Below are 16,659 nucleotides of genomic sequence, written 5' to 3' on the forward strand. Positions count from 1 at the left end.
AAGCCCCGCCCCCTGACGTGTTGTACTTTGTGATAAATAAGTGGGTTTTGAGTTGCAGCTGGGCACTCGGTCTCTAAAAGACTTTAGCTTCCCTAGTTCTTTAGAACCTAGTAATGCCATGAGGTATCATTTTACTCTAAGATTGGATACTGTTCAGTTTCATCCAACAAAACTTTTAAAAACCTCCTCATGAATTTTAGAACAAGTTGGAGCAACTCAAGCAACGTAAGACCTCGTGCCCACGGCTGTGGCGGACTCCACCAGCGGAAAATCACAGCGGAGTCCGCCATGGGCCCCCCCCCCCCCCCCCCAAACCCCCATATTCCCCTCCGGGATCCACTGCACTAGTCCCGTCCCTCGTGCTGGCGTGCAATATAGCGGCATGACATGGACGATGGGCGGTAATGCGTTATCACACAATACCTCCACTGTGCTCACATTGAAGTTTTTTGATGTGAGGACTAATTCTGTCTTCTCCTTTTTCTCACCGCACTTCCTTAGGTGTTTCCAGGAGGAGACATAATTTCTCGTCAAGCACTTGTTGCTAGCAAATACTGAGGGAAGAGGTCGGCTGACTTTGAAATGTGTATATGAGGGGGTGCTGATAAGTCTTTGACTTTACCCAGAAACGAGATAGGAAGATGAAACTACATTTATTCCACATGCTCTCCACTGATGTCAACACACTTCTTACTTCGGTATTCCAAGTTCTGTAAGCCTTGCAAAAAGGATTTTGGTTGTGCCTCAGACCAGTCATCCGTAGCAGCCATGGCATCAGAAATGGTATGAAATTGGTACCCTTGAGGTGTTCTTTCAGGTTTGGAAAGAGATGATAGTCAGAGGGAGCTAGATCTGGTGAATAAGGTGGGTGGTCAACCAGCTGGAAGCCTAGCTCCACCAGTTTTGCCGTGGTCGCTTGTGTAGTGTGAGTTGAGGCGTTGTCTTGCAGGAACAAGAGTCCTTTGGACAGCTTGCTGTGCCTTTTGGCCTTCAGAGCTGTCTTCAATTGGTCCAAAAGTAAAATGTAATACCTTGCATTGATGGTGGAACCATTTTGAAGGTAGTCCACTAGCAGCACGCCCTTATCTCAGAACACAGACGCCATCACCTTAGTGGCCGATTTTTTTTTTTTTTTTTTTTGGGACCCTGAACTTCCTTGGGCGAGGAGAACCACTGTGCCTCCACTCTTTTGACTGCTCCTTGGTTTCAGGGTCATACATACATAAATCCAGGTCTCTTCCATAGTGACCAGTCGATCCAGGAAGTTCTTATCAGTCCGGAAACGCTGACAAATGGACTGGGAAGTTTTCACTTGCATGCTTTTCTGATCTGTTGTCAAACATTTGGGGACCCACTTTGCAGATGGCTTCATGTTCAAATGTTCATGAATAATGACAAACACGTTCACGAGAAATCCCCATGATGTCTGCTATTTCTTTAGCTGAAATTCGCTTTTTCTCCTGTATGAGGTTGTGTGCAGCATCGATGATCTCCGGAACAACCACCTCTCTCGGTTGTCCAGGACATTCCTTATCATTGGTGCTGAAGTGGCCCATTTTAAATTTGTCAACCCAGTTCTTAACTGTAGAATATGAAGGGCACTGATCCCCCAATGTCTGCGACATATCACCATGAATATCCTTTGCGGACTTTCCTTGCAGAAACAAGAATTTTATCACTCCTCTGCTCTCATTTGCTGTGAATATCGCCTTAGACTCCTCCATTTTGTTTTCCTGCGTGCCTAGACCACTGTTGCCATAAGCTACAAACACAAAATTTTGAAAACCTATATTAGACACATGGCTTTCATGTCATGTAACATTCATTACAATGGAAACAAAAAAAGAACACAAAGCCAAAGACTTACCAACAGCCCCTCGTATAAGCTGGTTTTATAAACAGAAGTTTGGAAATATCCACTTTGTGCAATCATGGATATCCAGGTCGCACCTTATATCCTATTTTATTAACCTTTCTGGTATCTATTCTCTATGAATTGTAAGACGGCAGTTGAACAATGTCAAGTAGCAGCTACACCCCTGTTGCAGTATTGAAAGGATGTTACTGATCTATATTCTATTTTTTTTAAGGAAACCTATTTTTGTAACAAAGTATGTGGAATCTGATGAAGAACCAAAACCCAATGAAATTATACTTGCTGATGCGTCCAATGAAAACTCAGATCCTGAAGTTGATATGGAAAGCTTACCATTGGGTATGGAATACAACTTAAAACCACTATAGCAATTTGTATTATGTTTTTCATTTGTTAATTTTCAGCACCAAATTCGTTGCTGTGAGCTGGGTCAGAAAAAATGCTTTTATTTTCTGATTTGAGTTTAACAACCTCTTAATTTCTACATCTTAGATCTCCCAAACCTCTTTGGTAGATAAACTACAATTGGCAAGGTGATTTTCAAAGTGACAAAAAATTTAGCAGATGCCTTTTTCCACAGAACAAGGTTTTCTGGCTTTGAACGCTTTGAAATAAAACCTAAACTTTGCAGTGAATGTTTTGTGGCGATTTTGATTTTGGCTTTAAACTTGTTGCAAATGATAAGGCGGGCATCAAGCATGTAACCAGTCTGACCTCAGCTTTTTTTGTTGCACTTGAACCCCCCCCCCGTCTCTCCCCCCCCCCCTTCCCCCCCGTCTCTCCCCCCCCCTTCCCCCCCGTCTCTCCCCCCCCTTTCCCCCGTCTCTCCCCCCCCCTTTCCCCCGTCTCTCCCCCCCCCTTTCCCCCGTCTCTCCCCCCCCCTTTCCCCCGTCTCCCCCCCCCCCCCCTTTCCCCCGTCTCTCCCCCCCCTTTCCCCCGTCTCTCCCCCCCCCCTTTCCCCCGTCTCTCCCCCCCCTTTCCCCCGTCTCTCCCCCCCCTTTCCCCCGTCTCTCCCCCCCCCCTTTCCCCCGTCTCTCCCCCCCCTTTCCCCCGTCTCTCCCCCCCCTTTCCCCCGTCTCTCCCCCCCCTTTCCCCCGTCTCTCCCCCCCCTTTCCCCCGTCTCTCCCCCCCCTTTCCCCCGTCTCTCCCCCCCCTTTCCCCCGTCTCTCCCCCCCCCTTTCCCCCGTCTCTCCCCCCCCTTTCCCCCGTCTCTCCCCCCCCTTTCCCCCGTCTCTCCCCCCCCCCTTTCCCCCGTCTCTCCCCCCCCCCTTTCCCCCGTCTCTCCCCCCCCCTTTCCCCCGTCTCTCCCCCCCTTTCCCCCGTCTCTCCCCCCCCCTTTCCCCCGTCTCTCCCCCCCCTTTCCCCCGTCTCTCCCCCCCCCTTTCCCCCGTCTCTCCCCCCCCCTTTCCCCCGTCTCTCCCCCCCCCTTTCCCCCGTCTCTCCCCCCCCTTTCCCCCGTCTCTCCCCCCCCTTTCCCCCGTCTCTCCCCCCCCCCTTTCCCCCGTCTCTCCCCCCCCCCCCCCCCCCCCCCCTTTCCCCCGTCTCTCCTCCCCCCCCCTTTCCCCCGTCTCTCCCCCCCCCCCCCCTTTCCCCCGTCTCTCCCCCCCCCCCCCTTTCCCCCGTCTCTCCCCCCCCCCCCCCCCCTTTCCCCCGTCTCTCCCCCCCCCTTTCCCCCGTCTCTCCCCCCCCTTTCCCCCGTCTCTCCCCCCCCTTTCCCCCGTCTCTCCCCCCCCTTTCCCCCGTCTCTCCCCCCCCCCTTTCCCCCGTCTCTCCCCCCCCCCCTTCCCCCGTCTCTCCTCCCTCCCCCCCTTCCCCCGTCTCTCCTCCCTCCCCCCCTTCCCCCGTCTCTCCTCCCTCCCCCCCCTTCCCCCGTCTCTCCTCCCTCCCCCCCCCTTCCCCCGTCTCTCCTCCCTCCCCCCCCCTTCCCCCGTCTCTCCTCCCTCCCCCCCCTTCCCCCGTCTCTCCTCCTCCCCCCCTTCCCCCGTCTCTCCTCCCTCCCCCCCCTTCCCCCGTCTCTCCTCCCTCCCCCCCCTTCCCCCGTCTCTCCTCCCTCCCCCCCCTTCCCCCGTCTCTCCTCCCTCCCCCCCCTTCCCCCGTCTCTCCTCCCTCCCCCCCCTTCCCCCGTCTCTCCTCCCTCCCCCCCCTTCCCCCGTCTCTCCTCCCTCCCCCCCCCTTCCCCCGTCTCTCCTCCCTCCCCCCCCTTCCCCCGTCTCTCCTCCCTCCCCCCCCTTCCCCCGTCTCTCCTCTCCCTCCTCCCCCCCCTTCCCCCGTCTCTCCTCTCCCTCCTCCCCCCCCTTCCCCCGTCTCTCCTCTCCCTCCTCCCCCCCCTTCCCCCGTCTCTCCTCTCCCTCCTCCCCCCCCTTCCCCCGTCTCTCCTCTCCCTCCTCCCCCCCCTTCCCCCGTCTCTCCTCTCCCCTCCCCCCCCTTCCCCCGTCTCTCCTCTCCCCTCCCCCCCCTTCCCCCGTCTCTCCTCTCCCCTCCCCCCCCCCTTCCCCCGTCTCTCCCCTCCCCCCCCCCTTCCCCCGTCTCTCCTCTCCCCTCCCCCCCCCTTCCCCCGTCTCTCCTCTCCCCTCCCCCCCCTTCCCCCGTCTCTCCTCTCCCCTCCCCCCCCTTCCCCCGTCTCTCCTCTCCCCTCCCCCCCCTTCCCCCGTCTCTCCTCTCCCCTCCCCCCCCTTCCCCCGTCTCTCCTCTCCCCTCCCCCCCCTTCCCCCGTCTCTCCTCTCCCCTCCCCCCCTTCCCCCGTCTCTCCCCTCCCCTCCCCCCCTTCCCCCGTCTCTCCCCTCCCCTCCCCCCCTTCCCCCGTCTCTCCCCTCCCCTCCCCCCCTTCCCCCGTCTCTCCTCTCCCCCCCCCCCCCCCCCCCCCCCTTCCCCCGTCTCTCCTCTCCCCTCCCCCCCTTCCCCCGTCTCTCCTCTCCCCTCCCCCCCTTCCCCGTCTCTCCTCTCCCCCCCCCCCCCCCTTCCCCCGTCTCTCCTCTCCCCTCCCCCCCCTTCCCCCGTCTCTCCTCTCCCCTCCCCCCCCCTTCCCCCGTCTCTCCTCTCCCCTCCCCCCCCCTTCCCCCGTCTCTCCTCTCCCCTCCCCCCCCTTCCCCCGTCTCTCCTCTCCCCTCCCCCCCTTCCCCCGTCTCTCCTCTCCCCTCCCCCCCCTTCCCCCGTCTCTCCTCTCCCCTCCCCCCCTTCTCTCCTCTCCCCTCCCCCCCCTTCCCCCGTCTCTCCTCTCCCCTCCCCCCTTCCCCCGTCTCTCCTCTCCCCTCCCCCCTTCCCCCGTCTCTCCTCTCCCCTCCCCCCTTCCCCCGTCTCTCCTCTCCCCTCCCCCCCTTCCCCCGTCTCTCCTCTCCCCTCCCCCCCTTCCCCCGTCTCTCCTCTCCCCTCCCCCCCCTTCCCCCGTCTCTCCTCTCCCCTCCCCCCCTTCCCCCGTCTCTCCTCTCCCCTCCCCCCCTTCCCCCGTCTCTCCTCTCCCCTCCCCCCCTTCCCCCGTCTCTCCTCTCCCCTCCCCCCCCTTCCCCCGTCTCTCCTCTCCCCTCCCCCCCTTCCCCCGTCTCTCCTCTCCCCTCCCCCCCTTCCCCCGTCTCTCCTCTCCCCTCCCCCCCTTCCCCCGTCTCTCCTCTCCCCTCCCCCCCCCTTCCCCCGTCTCTCCCCTCCCCCCCCCTTCCCCCGTCTCTCCCCTCCCCCCCCCTTCCCCCGTCTCTCCTCTCCCCTCCCCCCCCCTTCCCCCGTCTCTCCTCTCCCTCCTCCCCCCCCTTCCCCCGTCTCTCCTCTCCCTCCTCCCCCCCCTTCCCCCGTCTCTCCTCTCCCTCCTCCCCCCCCTTCCCCCGTCTCTCCTCTCCCTCCTCCCCCCCCTTCCCCCGTCTCTCCTCTCCCTCCTCCCCCCCCCTTCCCCCGTCTCTCCTCTCCCCTCCCCCCCCTTCCCCCGTCTCTCCTCTCCCCTCCCCCCCCCCTTCCCCCGTCTCTCCTCTCCCCTCCCCCCCCCCTTCCCCCGTCTCTCCTCTCCCCTCCCCCCCCTTCCCCCGTCTCTCCTCTCCCCTCCCCCCCCTTCCCCCGTCTCTCCTCTCCCCTCCCCCCCCTTCCCCCGTCTCTCCTCTCCCCTCCCCCCCCTTCCCCCGTCTCTCCTCTCCCCTCCCCCCCTTCCCCCGTCTCTCCCCTCCCCTCCCCCCCTTCCCCCGTCTCTCCCCTCCCCTCCCCCCCTTCCCCCGTCTCTCCCCTCCCCTCCCCCCCCTTCCCCCGTCTCTCCTCTCCCCCCCCCCCCCCCCCCCCCCCCCTTCCCCCGTCTCTCCTCTCCCCTCCCCCCCTTCCCCCGTCTCTCCTCTCCCCTCCCCCCCTTCCCCGTCTCTCCTCTCCCCCCCCCCCCCCCTTCCCCCGTCTCTCCTCTCCCCTCCCCCCCCTTCCCCCGTCTCTCCTCTCCCCTCCCCCCCCCCTTCCCCCGTCTCTCCTCTCCCCTCCCCCCCCCTTCCCCCGTCTCTCCTCTCCCCTCCCCCCCCTTCCCCCGTCTCTCCTCTCCCCTCCCCCCCTTCCCCCGTCTCTCCTCTCCCCTCCCCCCCCTTCCCCCGTCTCTCCTCTCCCCTCCCCCCCTTCTCTCCTCTCCCCTCCCCCCCCTTCCCCCGTCTCTCCTCTCCCCTCCCCCCTTCCCCCGTCTCTCCTCTCCCCTCCCCCCTTCCCCCGTCTCTCCTCTCCCCTCCCCCCCTTCCCCCGTCTCTCCTCTCCCCTCCCCCCCTTCCCCCGTCTCTCCTCTCCCCTCCCCCCCCCCCCCCCCGTCTCTCCTCTCCCCTCCCCCCCCTTCCCCCGTCTCTCCTCTCCCCTCCCCCCCTTCCCCCGTCTCTCCTCTCCCCTCCCCCCCTTCCCCCGTCTCTCCTCTCCCCTCCCCCCCCTTCCCCCGTCTCTCCTCTCCCCTCCCCCCCTTCCCCCGTCTCTCCTCTCCCCTCCCCCCCTTCCCCCGTCTCTCCTCTCCCCTCCCCCCCTTCCCCCGTCTCTCCTCTCCCCTCCCCCCCCCTTCCCCCGTCTCTCCCCTCCCCCCCCTTCCCCCGTCTCTCCCCTCCCCCCCCCTTCCCCCGTCTCTCCTCTCCCCTCCCCCCCCCTTCCCCCGTCTCTCCTCTCCCCTCCCCCCCCCTTCCCCCGTCTCTCCTCTCCCCTCCCCCCCCCCTTCCCCCGTCTCTCCTCTCCCTCCCCCCCTTCCCCCGTCTCTCCTCTCCCTCCCCCCCCCTTCCCCCGTCTCTCCTCTCCCCTCCCCCCCCTTCCCCCGTCTCTCCTCTCCCTCCCCCCCCCCTTCCCCCGTCTCTCCTCTCCCTCCCCCCCCCTTCCCCCGTCTCTCCTCTCCCTCCCCCCCCTTCCCCGTCTCTCCTCTCCCCCCCCCCCCCCCCCACTTTCCTCCCGTCTCTCCTCCCCCCCCCCCCCTTTCCCCCCGTCTCTCCTCTCCCTCCCCCCCCTTCCCCGTCTCTCCTCTCCCCCCCCCCCCCCACTTTCCTCCCGTCTCTCCTCCCCCCCCCCTTCCCCCTTTCCCCCCGTCTCTCCTCGTTTATCTCCCCTCCCCCCCCCTCTCTTTTTGTGGCAAGAAGCATGCTCTCACACCTGCTACAATCGTTTCAGGTACAGTCGTCGTGCAGCCAGAACCAGTGCTAAATGAAGACAAAGATGACTTTAAAGGACCAGAATTCCGGAATCGAAGTAAAGTTAAACCTGATCTTCCGCTTCCCAAGAAACGGCCAGGTACTAACGTACAATTCATGAATTTTGCTAAAAAAATTTTTTTTTTTATTGTGCAAATATGGTTTTAAAGGGCTTTTCATTATTGATGGCGCTGATGCAACTCGTGGTTTGTGCGTTTTTCATCCTGCTTGACCAAATCAGCTGACTGGAGGGGTGCTGTCCGCCTGGGAGAGCGGAAGGGTACACTGCTTACCACTGAACCTGTTGGGGTTAATGGTGGTGATGTGGAGCTACACAGTGGGGCAGATTACTATTGAAAATTTACCAGAAAATGGTCTTGCTTGCTTTGCACCACATTTATGATGTGCCAACTAGTAGGTGGAATAAACTTAGAATAGACGGTCTAAAATGCACTAGATTTATCACCCAGCATGAACCACTGATAAACTGACATGTTTTGAGATTTAATTTTGCAGGACATCAGAGGGCAGGATACATTGCAAGACCTGACTTACCAGACCTTATTAATTAACCATTTATTAGCGTGGTCTTACTGTCTATCCTGTGTGCTGGACTGATCAGCAGGACTCTCCACGGAGGTTAAGGTTTCAAGTGCCAAATTGCTGTGCAGGTTGCTGGGTCAAAGGGGCGTTGCAGTTCCAGGTCTCGACCATAACAAGTGGTCCTCAACTGCCTGCGACAGACGGAGAGTATGTTCACATGAAGCTGAATTGTTTCGGATCGGCAGCAGATTTCAACCTTTTAGTTTGAAAGTGTCAAAATGTCCACAAAATGGTGCGGCACCTGGTATGGACAATCACCGAAATACACTGTGTGTGTGTGTGTGTGTGTGTGTGTGTGTGTGTGTGTGTGTGTGTGAATGTGGCCCTAGCACGCTTGCACATGGGATTTTTCGAATGAAAAAGCAATTCAACAATCGGATGGTCATAGCGCTCAATCTGAATGGACGTATCGCTCAGCTTTTGTTACTTGGACAAATAGTCTTAGTGAAAAAAAATTGCGTCATTTTGTCTAATTCTCGGACGAAAATACATGTCCGTGTGCCGGTAGCCATACAGTAGATGAGGCCCTTACATACGAATAGAGGATGACAAGGAGCGCAGCATGTCCTAGTTTTGTGCGAGTCTTCCATGAGAGTAGAAGATGCAGATGTGTGGTGATCTGTGTGAAGCGAGTCACGCCCGACAATCTTGGGCTCAACTTGCTATCAGAAACGCAGCATATTGACAATCGAAAGAGCTATATCTTGCCGCTAAATAATATTTTTCTTGTTTTAGTTCGTGATTGTTAAATGGGTTGTACAGTTTCTGAACAAGCCCCTTTTAAATAAGACCCTCTGCCTGAAAATAATAAAGCCAGATATACTTACTCCTACATGGCGCCAGGATCCAGTGTTGCGGTCCTGGCGGTTTGTTGCCACAGATGCCACAGGAAATCATGTGACTGCTGCAGCTAATGAGAGGCTGTGACACCTGCCCCTGTAATAGTCAGGACCCAGTGGGGTGGAGGGTGCAAGTATACTTCTGTTCAGTATTTTAACATGGGGTCCTGGTATTCGGAGACAAGTCGTGCTGTCTGTGTCGATGGTGGTTTTTATTACGTTTGACACCTTGAATTGCAGCTATGAATATAATGTATGATTTTAGCATAGGCAGATTTAATTGAACTTTTAGGTGAATTGCGCTCCCCTCCCATCTTTTTTTTTTTTTTTTCTTTCCCTCTTGTAGAAGAAGGACTCCATGGAATTGTAACTTGCACAGCCTGTGGCCAACAAGTAAATCACTTTCAGAAAGACTCCATTTACAGACATCCTGCTCTCAAAGTCCTCATCTGTAAGGTACTCATTCCTTTATTTACTTACTTTTTTTTCCCTTTCTAAAGCGATCATCCTGTCTTGGATGAACCAAGATGGCATAACAGTTTCCTGGACTGCCTGATGCATACTGTGCATTCGTAATCTAAGGGCTCATTCACACGCACTTAAGGGTACAACGCTGCAAGTCTCTCAGTGCTGTAATCATCACAGCCCATTCGCTCTGCTGGCGGAGATCGCGTATCGGCTGCAATAGGCACTGCGCATTCCCGGGATTCTGATGTCACAGATAATGCGCAGTGTGACTTTTTTCCCCAAAGTCCCTGCTCTGTGCAGAGCGGGGCTGCGTATTAAATGCTGTACGTTCGGAAGGCTGCTTATGAAATGCAGAGAAATAGAGCATGCTACGAATTACTTTTGCGTTTTATTTGCAGTGTCCCCTCGCAGCTCCAGCACAGGTGTAAATGGAAGAATGAAAGTCCATAGACTTTCATTGCCTCCATTTACCACTTGTTAGGCACGAGAAATACGCGTACATAATACACCCATGTGAATGAGCCCTAAAGCACTAACGCTGCAGTGGTTGGCCAGCGCTGCTCACAAATACGTCAGTGTGTAGTATCTGGGACTACATTGCAGTTTGCATTGGGTTGTCGGTAGTGCTGCTAATTCTCTCTGGGTCCAGAGTGTTGCTCTAAACATGTCATAAATATATGCTGTTCAGTTGAAGCAGTCTCTGTTGGCTTGCAGTTAAAGTGAGGTTGTCTTTTGTCACTAGTCCTCTTGTGCATTAATGTGATTTATTTCCAGTGCTGAACACAGGTTGTCGCTGTGTGGGGCGGCTGATCCCCATGACTGCTTGATTGCCAAGGCCCCTTGTCCACATGTTTGACTGTGCTCACTCACTATATATGCTGTGGCCCTTCGCTTTGGTAATTGAGTCAGAGATTTTCCCCCTTATTCTTGTTTTAAGGTTTCCGCCATGAAAATGTCTTCTGGCTAAGGCCCAATGTCCACGGGCAAACTTGAATTGTGCCCCGCGCTGACGTTCCGCAGTTCAAGCCGCCCATAGAGAACCATGGGCGTTTGCAGCTGAATTAAAGCATGCGGATTTGGTTTGTGGACCTTTTTGGTCTGGAAAACAAATGGCAGCATGCTCCACTCCACTTCCATTGGAGTCATTGTGGACGGGCCATGGTTTCCGCGGAGTTTAAAAAACAAAACTCTACTGTGCATGTGCAGCCGCATGCCAGCCAGCACTTCTGCACACATCCACAGTGAAGACCCGGACAGGTATCTGACCCGCCCGTGGACATGAGGCCTAAGAATAAACATTGTTTGCTGGGTATCTCAATGTATGTTCCATGTTGGGTTTTGCTCATGTGGTTCTGCACCAGAACTCTGCGGCTGAGCCCGAGTTGTACTGCTGGTATTGATGTGGAACTGCATGCGGATTTAGCCCTCTCAATTATCTTAGTTTTTGCACTATGGATTACAGAACCCATGTGCACAAAATCCGGGGCAGGATGAACGCAGACTTTCATAGTGTTCCATAGAATGCTAAACTGGTGTAAATTTTGCTGCAAAATTCCACAGTGTGAATGAGGCCTTACAGATTGTCCTCCTCAGAAGTGCTTTTGTTAGTTGCAATAAGTTTTAATTTTAACTTGAAGGGATCATTATAAAACATGTTTTTTGTAAACCTGTCAGTGAGTGCATCAGGTTTTGTATTAAGGAAAGAGTTTGAGAGTCAATGGGGTGAGGGGGTGGGGGAGAATGTAAATAACAAAGGTCTTGCTTGTTTGGAAACATAGTGCCCCCCTCCCCCTGATTGTGGCAGTAGGGTGTTTTTTCACTACAGTGTGAACACCCGTCTGCTGACTTACATTATTGCAGCGCACAATATCTAATGAATCTGGAATTGTAGCTGTTCATTACATTCTCAATATTGAATTAACTGGGTTTTCCCACTAATGACACTCCCTATTTATAGGAATGGAGAAAAAATGTCTGATTGCTGGGGGTCCCATAGTTGGGTCCCCCAGTTGTCCCAATATCTGAGTTCCCCTTGTACTTAGAGTGGAGGTGAACCTGTGTGACCTCCGCTTTATTTACTACTTTGGAACTGGGAAAAGTGGTCCAATGGTCACATGCCCACCACCACTTGAAGGGAACTTAGGGTGTGCAGATATCTGGATTGCAGAGCTTCTCAGTGGTCAGGCTCTTTTCTGGAAAGGGTATAAATGTCATTTAGTGGGAAATCCCTTTTATGACATTTTTCTTTCATTATTTACTTTTAGGCTTCTCTCACACATGCGCTTCTCACAGCGCTTTACTGCGACGTTTAAAACACAGAGAAATAGCACTCCCATTGTTATCAATGGGACCTCACAGACCTGAGCTTGAACGCAGTGTTTTCTAATGCCATGATTTTTTAGCACGGTCTGCTCTATTTTGGTGTGTTCATGTTCTTTAAAGCACCTCATCACCCATCACAATGATGGGGTGCATTAAAGAGTGCTGTGACATGTTAACCAGCGGTTAAAAGCGCAGCGTAACGCCGCAATCAAAATCGCGGCATTTTGCAGAAGCAGTGTGTGAGTGGCCTTATGTATTTGTTGCATACGTCTGACCTTTTTATCCTTCATGTTTACTTCAGACTTGCTATAAATATTACATGAGTGATGACATCAATCGTGATGCTGATGGAATGGATGAACAGTGTCGGTGAGTTGCGGTCCCCATTGCCTGTAAATAAATGGACCATTGGGCTTACACACATGCTGTGTTATTACTGGTAGTATTTTTGCTTTGTCTTTGGATATACCAGGGTGAAATATGTAATCTATTTTTTTTTTTTATTCAATGACTCAAAAAAAAAAAATCAATATTTTTGTATTAAATTAGAAGTACGCAGTTTTCTGTATCATATTTATTGTGGTTCCACATCGCCAGTAAAGAGTATGGTGTAAGTGGCGGCATGTCTTACTCATTACGGTTTAGTGTTGCCATCACTTTTGTTGCAGTTCCAAGTTTAAATAAACTGGTTATCGAGTAATAACATAAGGCTTTTTTTTCGGCCTAACCTATTATGTCCATCCAGTTCAGCCTATTACCCACAAATGTTGATAAGCAAAAGGCAAAAAAAAGTGCAATGATCTAGAATCCAGTTTTCCCCATTTTTAAGGGAAAACATTCCTTCCTAACGTCAATCAGTGATATAACATGTAATATTGTTAAACTCAGACATCCAGAACCTCTTATATTCTTATATCGTATCGCTATCACCGTGTCCTCAGGAGAGAGTCCCATGGGTTTGCTGCACTTAGAGTAAAGAACCCCTTCTATGTTGTGTAGAAACCTTCTCCCCTCTAGATGAGTGTTTCCCAAACTTCAGTCCTCATGGATCCCCACAGGTAATGTTTTCTGGATTTTCTCGGTATTGCACAGGTGATGTAATTATTGTCGGCGCATCAGACATTGCCACAGGTGTTCTTACCAGAAAACATGACCTGTTTGGGTTCATGAGGAATAGAGTTTGGGAAACACTGCTCTTAACTTAGAGCGCCCCGTTGTTACAGTCACAGTCCTGGGTATAATAGATAATGGGAGAGATCTTTGTACTGACCCCTGATATATCTGTACACAGTTATTAGCGCGCCCCCTTGTCAGAATATGTACCATTTAATAACAATCATCTGCTTTCTTTTAAAAGCTTTGGAAAAGTCCAGATACTCAATGTCCAATGACTCTCCCCGGTCCAGTCTAGAACTTACCGCCTCGTAGAGGCTGATCAAGTTGGTTTGACTGGAGCGATCTCCAATGCTGATAATGCAGTTATACAGCTACTGGCATTTTCCTTGGAGGTGCTCTAGGATAGCATCTCTTAGAAACCCCTCAAACATTTTTACCACAATAAAAGGCTTACTCAGTTGGGCGAGTTTCTCAGCTAGCTTTTGCGCTCAACAATGTGTACTTTTCCTAACCCTTTTATTCCTGTAAGGGCTCCTACCCAGTAGCTTTTTTTTTTTTTTTTTTTTAACGCTGCATTTTTTTTAAAAATGCAAATGTCAATGGGACTTTTTAATGTTAAAAATTAGCCTTAAAACAATGGGATGAAACTGAAAGCGAGGATACTCAGATTAGATAGTAGACAGTAAAGGAGGATCAATGAGTGGAACAGGTTGCCACAGGAGTGGGTGAGTTCTCCTTCAATGGAAGTCCTCAGTGGCTGGACAAATATCTGTCTGGGATAATTTAGTGATCCTGCACTGAGCAGGGGGTTGGATCAGATGACCCTGGAGGTCCTTTCCAACTCTACTATTCTATGGTTCCTTTTAGAGGAAGGTTGTCAAAAATCCTCCAATGACTGCAAAAATTTGCAGCAAGATTTAGTGGCAGCAGATGCCGATGTTACATTTGCATAGCAAGGTGCACGCTAAACGTTTAAGGTCTTCATTCTGAAACTCCTCTACTGACCGAAAAGCACAAAAAAAAGCTTTTCAAGTATTCTCAGAACACATATAAATGAGGTACAGAGGTTCTAGGTTTCTATTTTGTGGAACAGTGAAACAAAAGTGGAACTTTTCAGGCCTACGGATCAGCATCAGCCGGGCGTTTGGAGGAGAAAAACTGAAACTTATGCTGAAAAGAAACACCATGATGATGGCTTGGTGATCTGCAGCTGCTTTGCTTCCTCTGGCACTAGAATACTGCAGTGTGTGAGGGCAAGATGGATTCAAGTCAAATCCTAGGAAAACGTCATGCATTTTGTGAGGAAACTGAAGCTTGGACGTCATTGGATCTTCTCATAGGACAATGATCCCAAGTATACCTGAAGGTCTTTGTTTCAGAAGTAGCCTTGGAAAATTGTGGAATGAGGAATAGGCTAAGATTCCTGAAGAACGCTGTCAGAAGATTGTGTTTGCCTATGCATCATGTTTGCAGCAGGTGATGCAAAATGGTGATTTAAATACTAAATTTGCTTTTGAAGGAGTTGAATAATTCAGAGACTGCCGTAGTCATTAAAAGGAGCAAATGGAGAAACAATACTGGAAATCTGAGTTTGCTCCACCCCTTTTCTATCTCAAAGTCATTAAAAGGACCTAAACATGGGCTTGCACCACTTAAGCTAAAATGAGGTCCTACTCCTTGTGCTCAAACAATACGTATGACAGAAGAAAAGCTACACAAAAATGGAAATGCACACTTTCATAATAAACAAGTATATTAAGGACACTAGTTAAAAGCTTAAAAAGAAAAAAATATGTATCGTTCAAAATAGAGAGAGAGAGAGAGAGAGAATATTATTCTCTATCATACACACACACATGAAAGGGCATGGATATGGTGGGATTAATTTGCACTTAAAACAATACTGGAACAGGATGAGCAGAGGAGTAGATGCTTAAATTAGTCCACTGCTAAGGAATGTGACAGTTTTATGGGGGCGTTGGGGGTCACCAGGCCTCTGTTATCTCTGCTCTAAATTTCTCTTATGAAACCTTTTGAAATACTTGAGCCTGGACTGAGTGTCAAGGATGGTTATAAACTTGTACTCCCGAATTCTTTTGTGACACAAACAGCAACAGTAGCTTACCATGTGTAGATTACATGGCAAGATTAATTTACGTACAAAATATATAGAATGATTATTACCTCTTTCCTTATGCTTGAAGAAGGGGCCATACGCTGTGCCGAAATGCGTTCATCCAGCTATTCTTTACCTTTTACCTGCATGTCTATATTTTATCTATCTAGCAATTTTAAAGACATTGCAGTGTTACAATTGCACTATAGATGCACTATAAATAACTATTTCCTCATTTTAATTATCTGAGTAACCCTGCAAGTCTTGTCAAACGAACACAAAGGCATATTTTATCCTCTGTGCTGTAGAAGATGTTGCTAAAGTGGTTCTGCAGTTTCTTAGAAGTCCTGTGACATAGACATAGTGCATAATGGGTATTATAGGTGTTCAGAATGGGATTCCTTAGGAAAAGTCCTTTGGGAATTAACTCTTCTTGCATCTACTTTAAAAGTTAATGTTGTCCAATTGTGCCAACTTTCTTCAGATGTTTTAGTTTCATCTGGGTACGGTACATTATGGCATCATCCATTAGGTAACAGTGTTAGTCAGTAGAGCAAAATGTGATTGTTCTCAGTAAGAGAAACCAAGACCTCTTGTACGCTTTTTCATGGCTAACAAAAAGATGTTACAGCAAGCTTTCAAACCTACTTGGGGTTCTTCCTCAGGCTTAATAGGATAGATCTGAAGAAGCATATATACATATAAAGGGGTTGTTTTTTGGAACTCTATAGATGGGTAGCTTGCTAATATCACTGATATACCAACACTGGTCTATTTTTAGCTTTACATACTATATCCATCTAGTTCATCTTATTATTCCTCCAATGTTGATCTGCCCATTCCATTTATTACTTTAGTTGCGCACCTTTGTACCCGCTCAAGCTCTGATATGTACATCTTGAGTACTGGTGCCCAAAACTGTCCACAATCTTACATGTGTGGTCTGACCAGTGACTTGTAAAGAGGAAGAACAATGTTATCATCATGTGCTTCTAGACCTCTTTTGATGCACCCCATGATCCTGTTTGCCTTGGTAGCAACTGCCTGAAACTGGTTGCTCCAGTTAACTAAAATCCACAATTCCTTTGTCATGTCAGTTTTGCCCAGTGGCTTCCCACTTAGTGTGTAATGGTGACATGTATTTCCCTGCCCATGTGCATTACTTCACATTGAGCAGTGTTAAATTTCATTTGCCACTTTTCTGCCTAAGGCCCCCCCCCCCCCCCAACTTAACAAGATCAATTTGCAACTGTATACTGTAGTAATATTTGCAGATGATACAAAACTGTTTCACTGTACAATTTCTCCAAAATGTCAAAGGGGTTTTGCCATTAGAGGAGAAAAAAAAATCATCAATACTTGCGTATTCTTCCCCAGGCAGTCTTCCTACTGCATTTTCTCCTTGCTCCTCTAGTCCATCGAGTTACCTTCCCTCCAGCCAGCCGGACCCTTTTCCTCCTGTGATGTAGCATCCATTCGCAGGCATTCTGCGTCCTGCAAATCAGTGAACACTACATCCCAACCGTGTTTCTGTGAAAATAAGACCCATCTCAATAGGCCTACCCTTATTTTCAGGGGGGAGGGGGTTCGAAATATATTTTATTTTAGGGGTTTCACGGTAGTGACGGAGGTGAACATGTGGAGTCTCTATTGGTGGAAATTCACAGAGGAAAAAACAATAAAATTCTCATAGTAGTTTTCTATAGGCCACCAAATATAACA

General features: G+C 51.5%; 1 protein-coding gene across 1 annotated transcript in view; it reads left to right on the forward strand.

The window, feature by feature from the left end:
- ATRX (ATRX chromatin remodeler) overlaps positions 1–16,659 on the forward strand; it is a 263,566-nt gene that overhangs the window by 44,154 nt on the left and 202,753 nt on the right. Inside the window, exons 5-8 of the mRNA XM_066582073.1 lie at positions 2,091–2,215; positions 7,454–7,573; positions 9,262–9,371; positions 12,007–12,074. Coding sequence (XP_066438170.1) covers positions 2,091–2,215; positions 7,454–7,573; positions 9,262–9,371; positions 12,007–12,074 — 423 coding nt within the window. The remainder of the gene's footprint in view (positions 1–2,090; positions 2,216–7,453; positions 7,574–9,261; positions 9,372–12,006; positions 12,075–16,659) is intronic.

This window comes from Eleutherodactylus coqui, chromosome 10 (assembly GCF_035609145.1).
Source record: "Eleutherodactylus coqui strain aEleCoq1 chromosome 10, aEleCoq1.hap1, whole genome shotgun sequence".
Taxonomy (NCBI): Eukaryota; Metazoa; Chordata; class Amphibia; order Anura; family Eleutherodactylidae; genus Eleutherodactylus; species Eleutherodactylus coqui.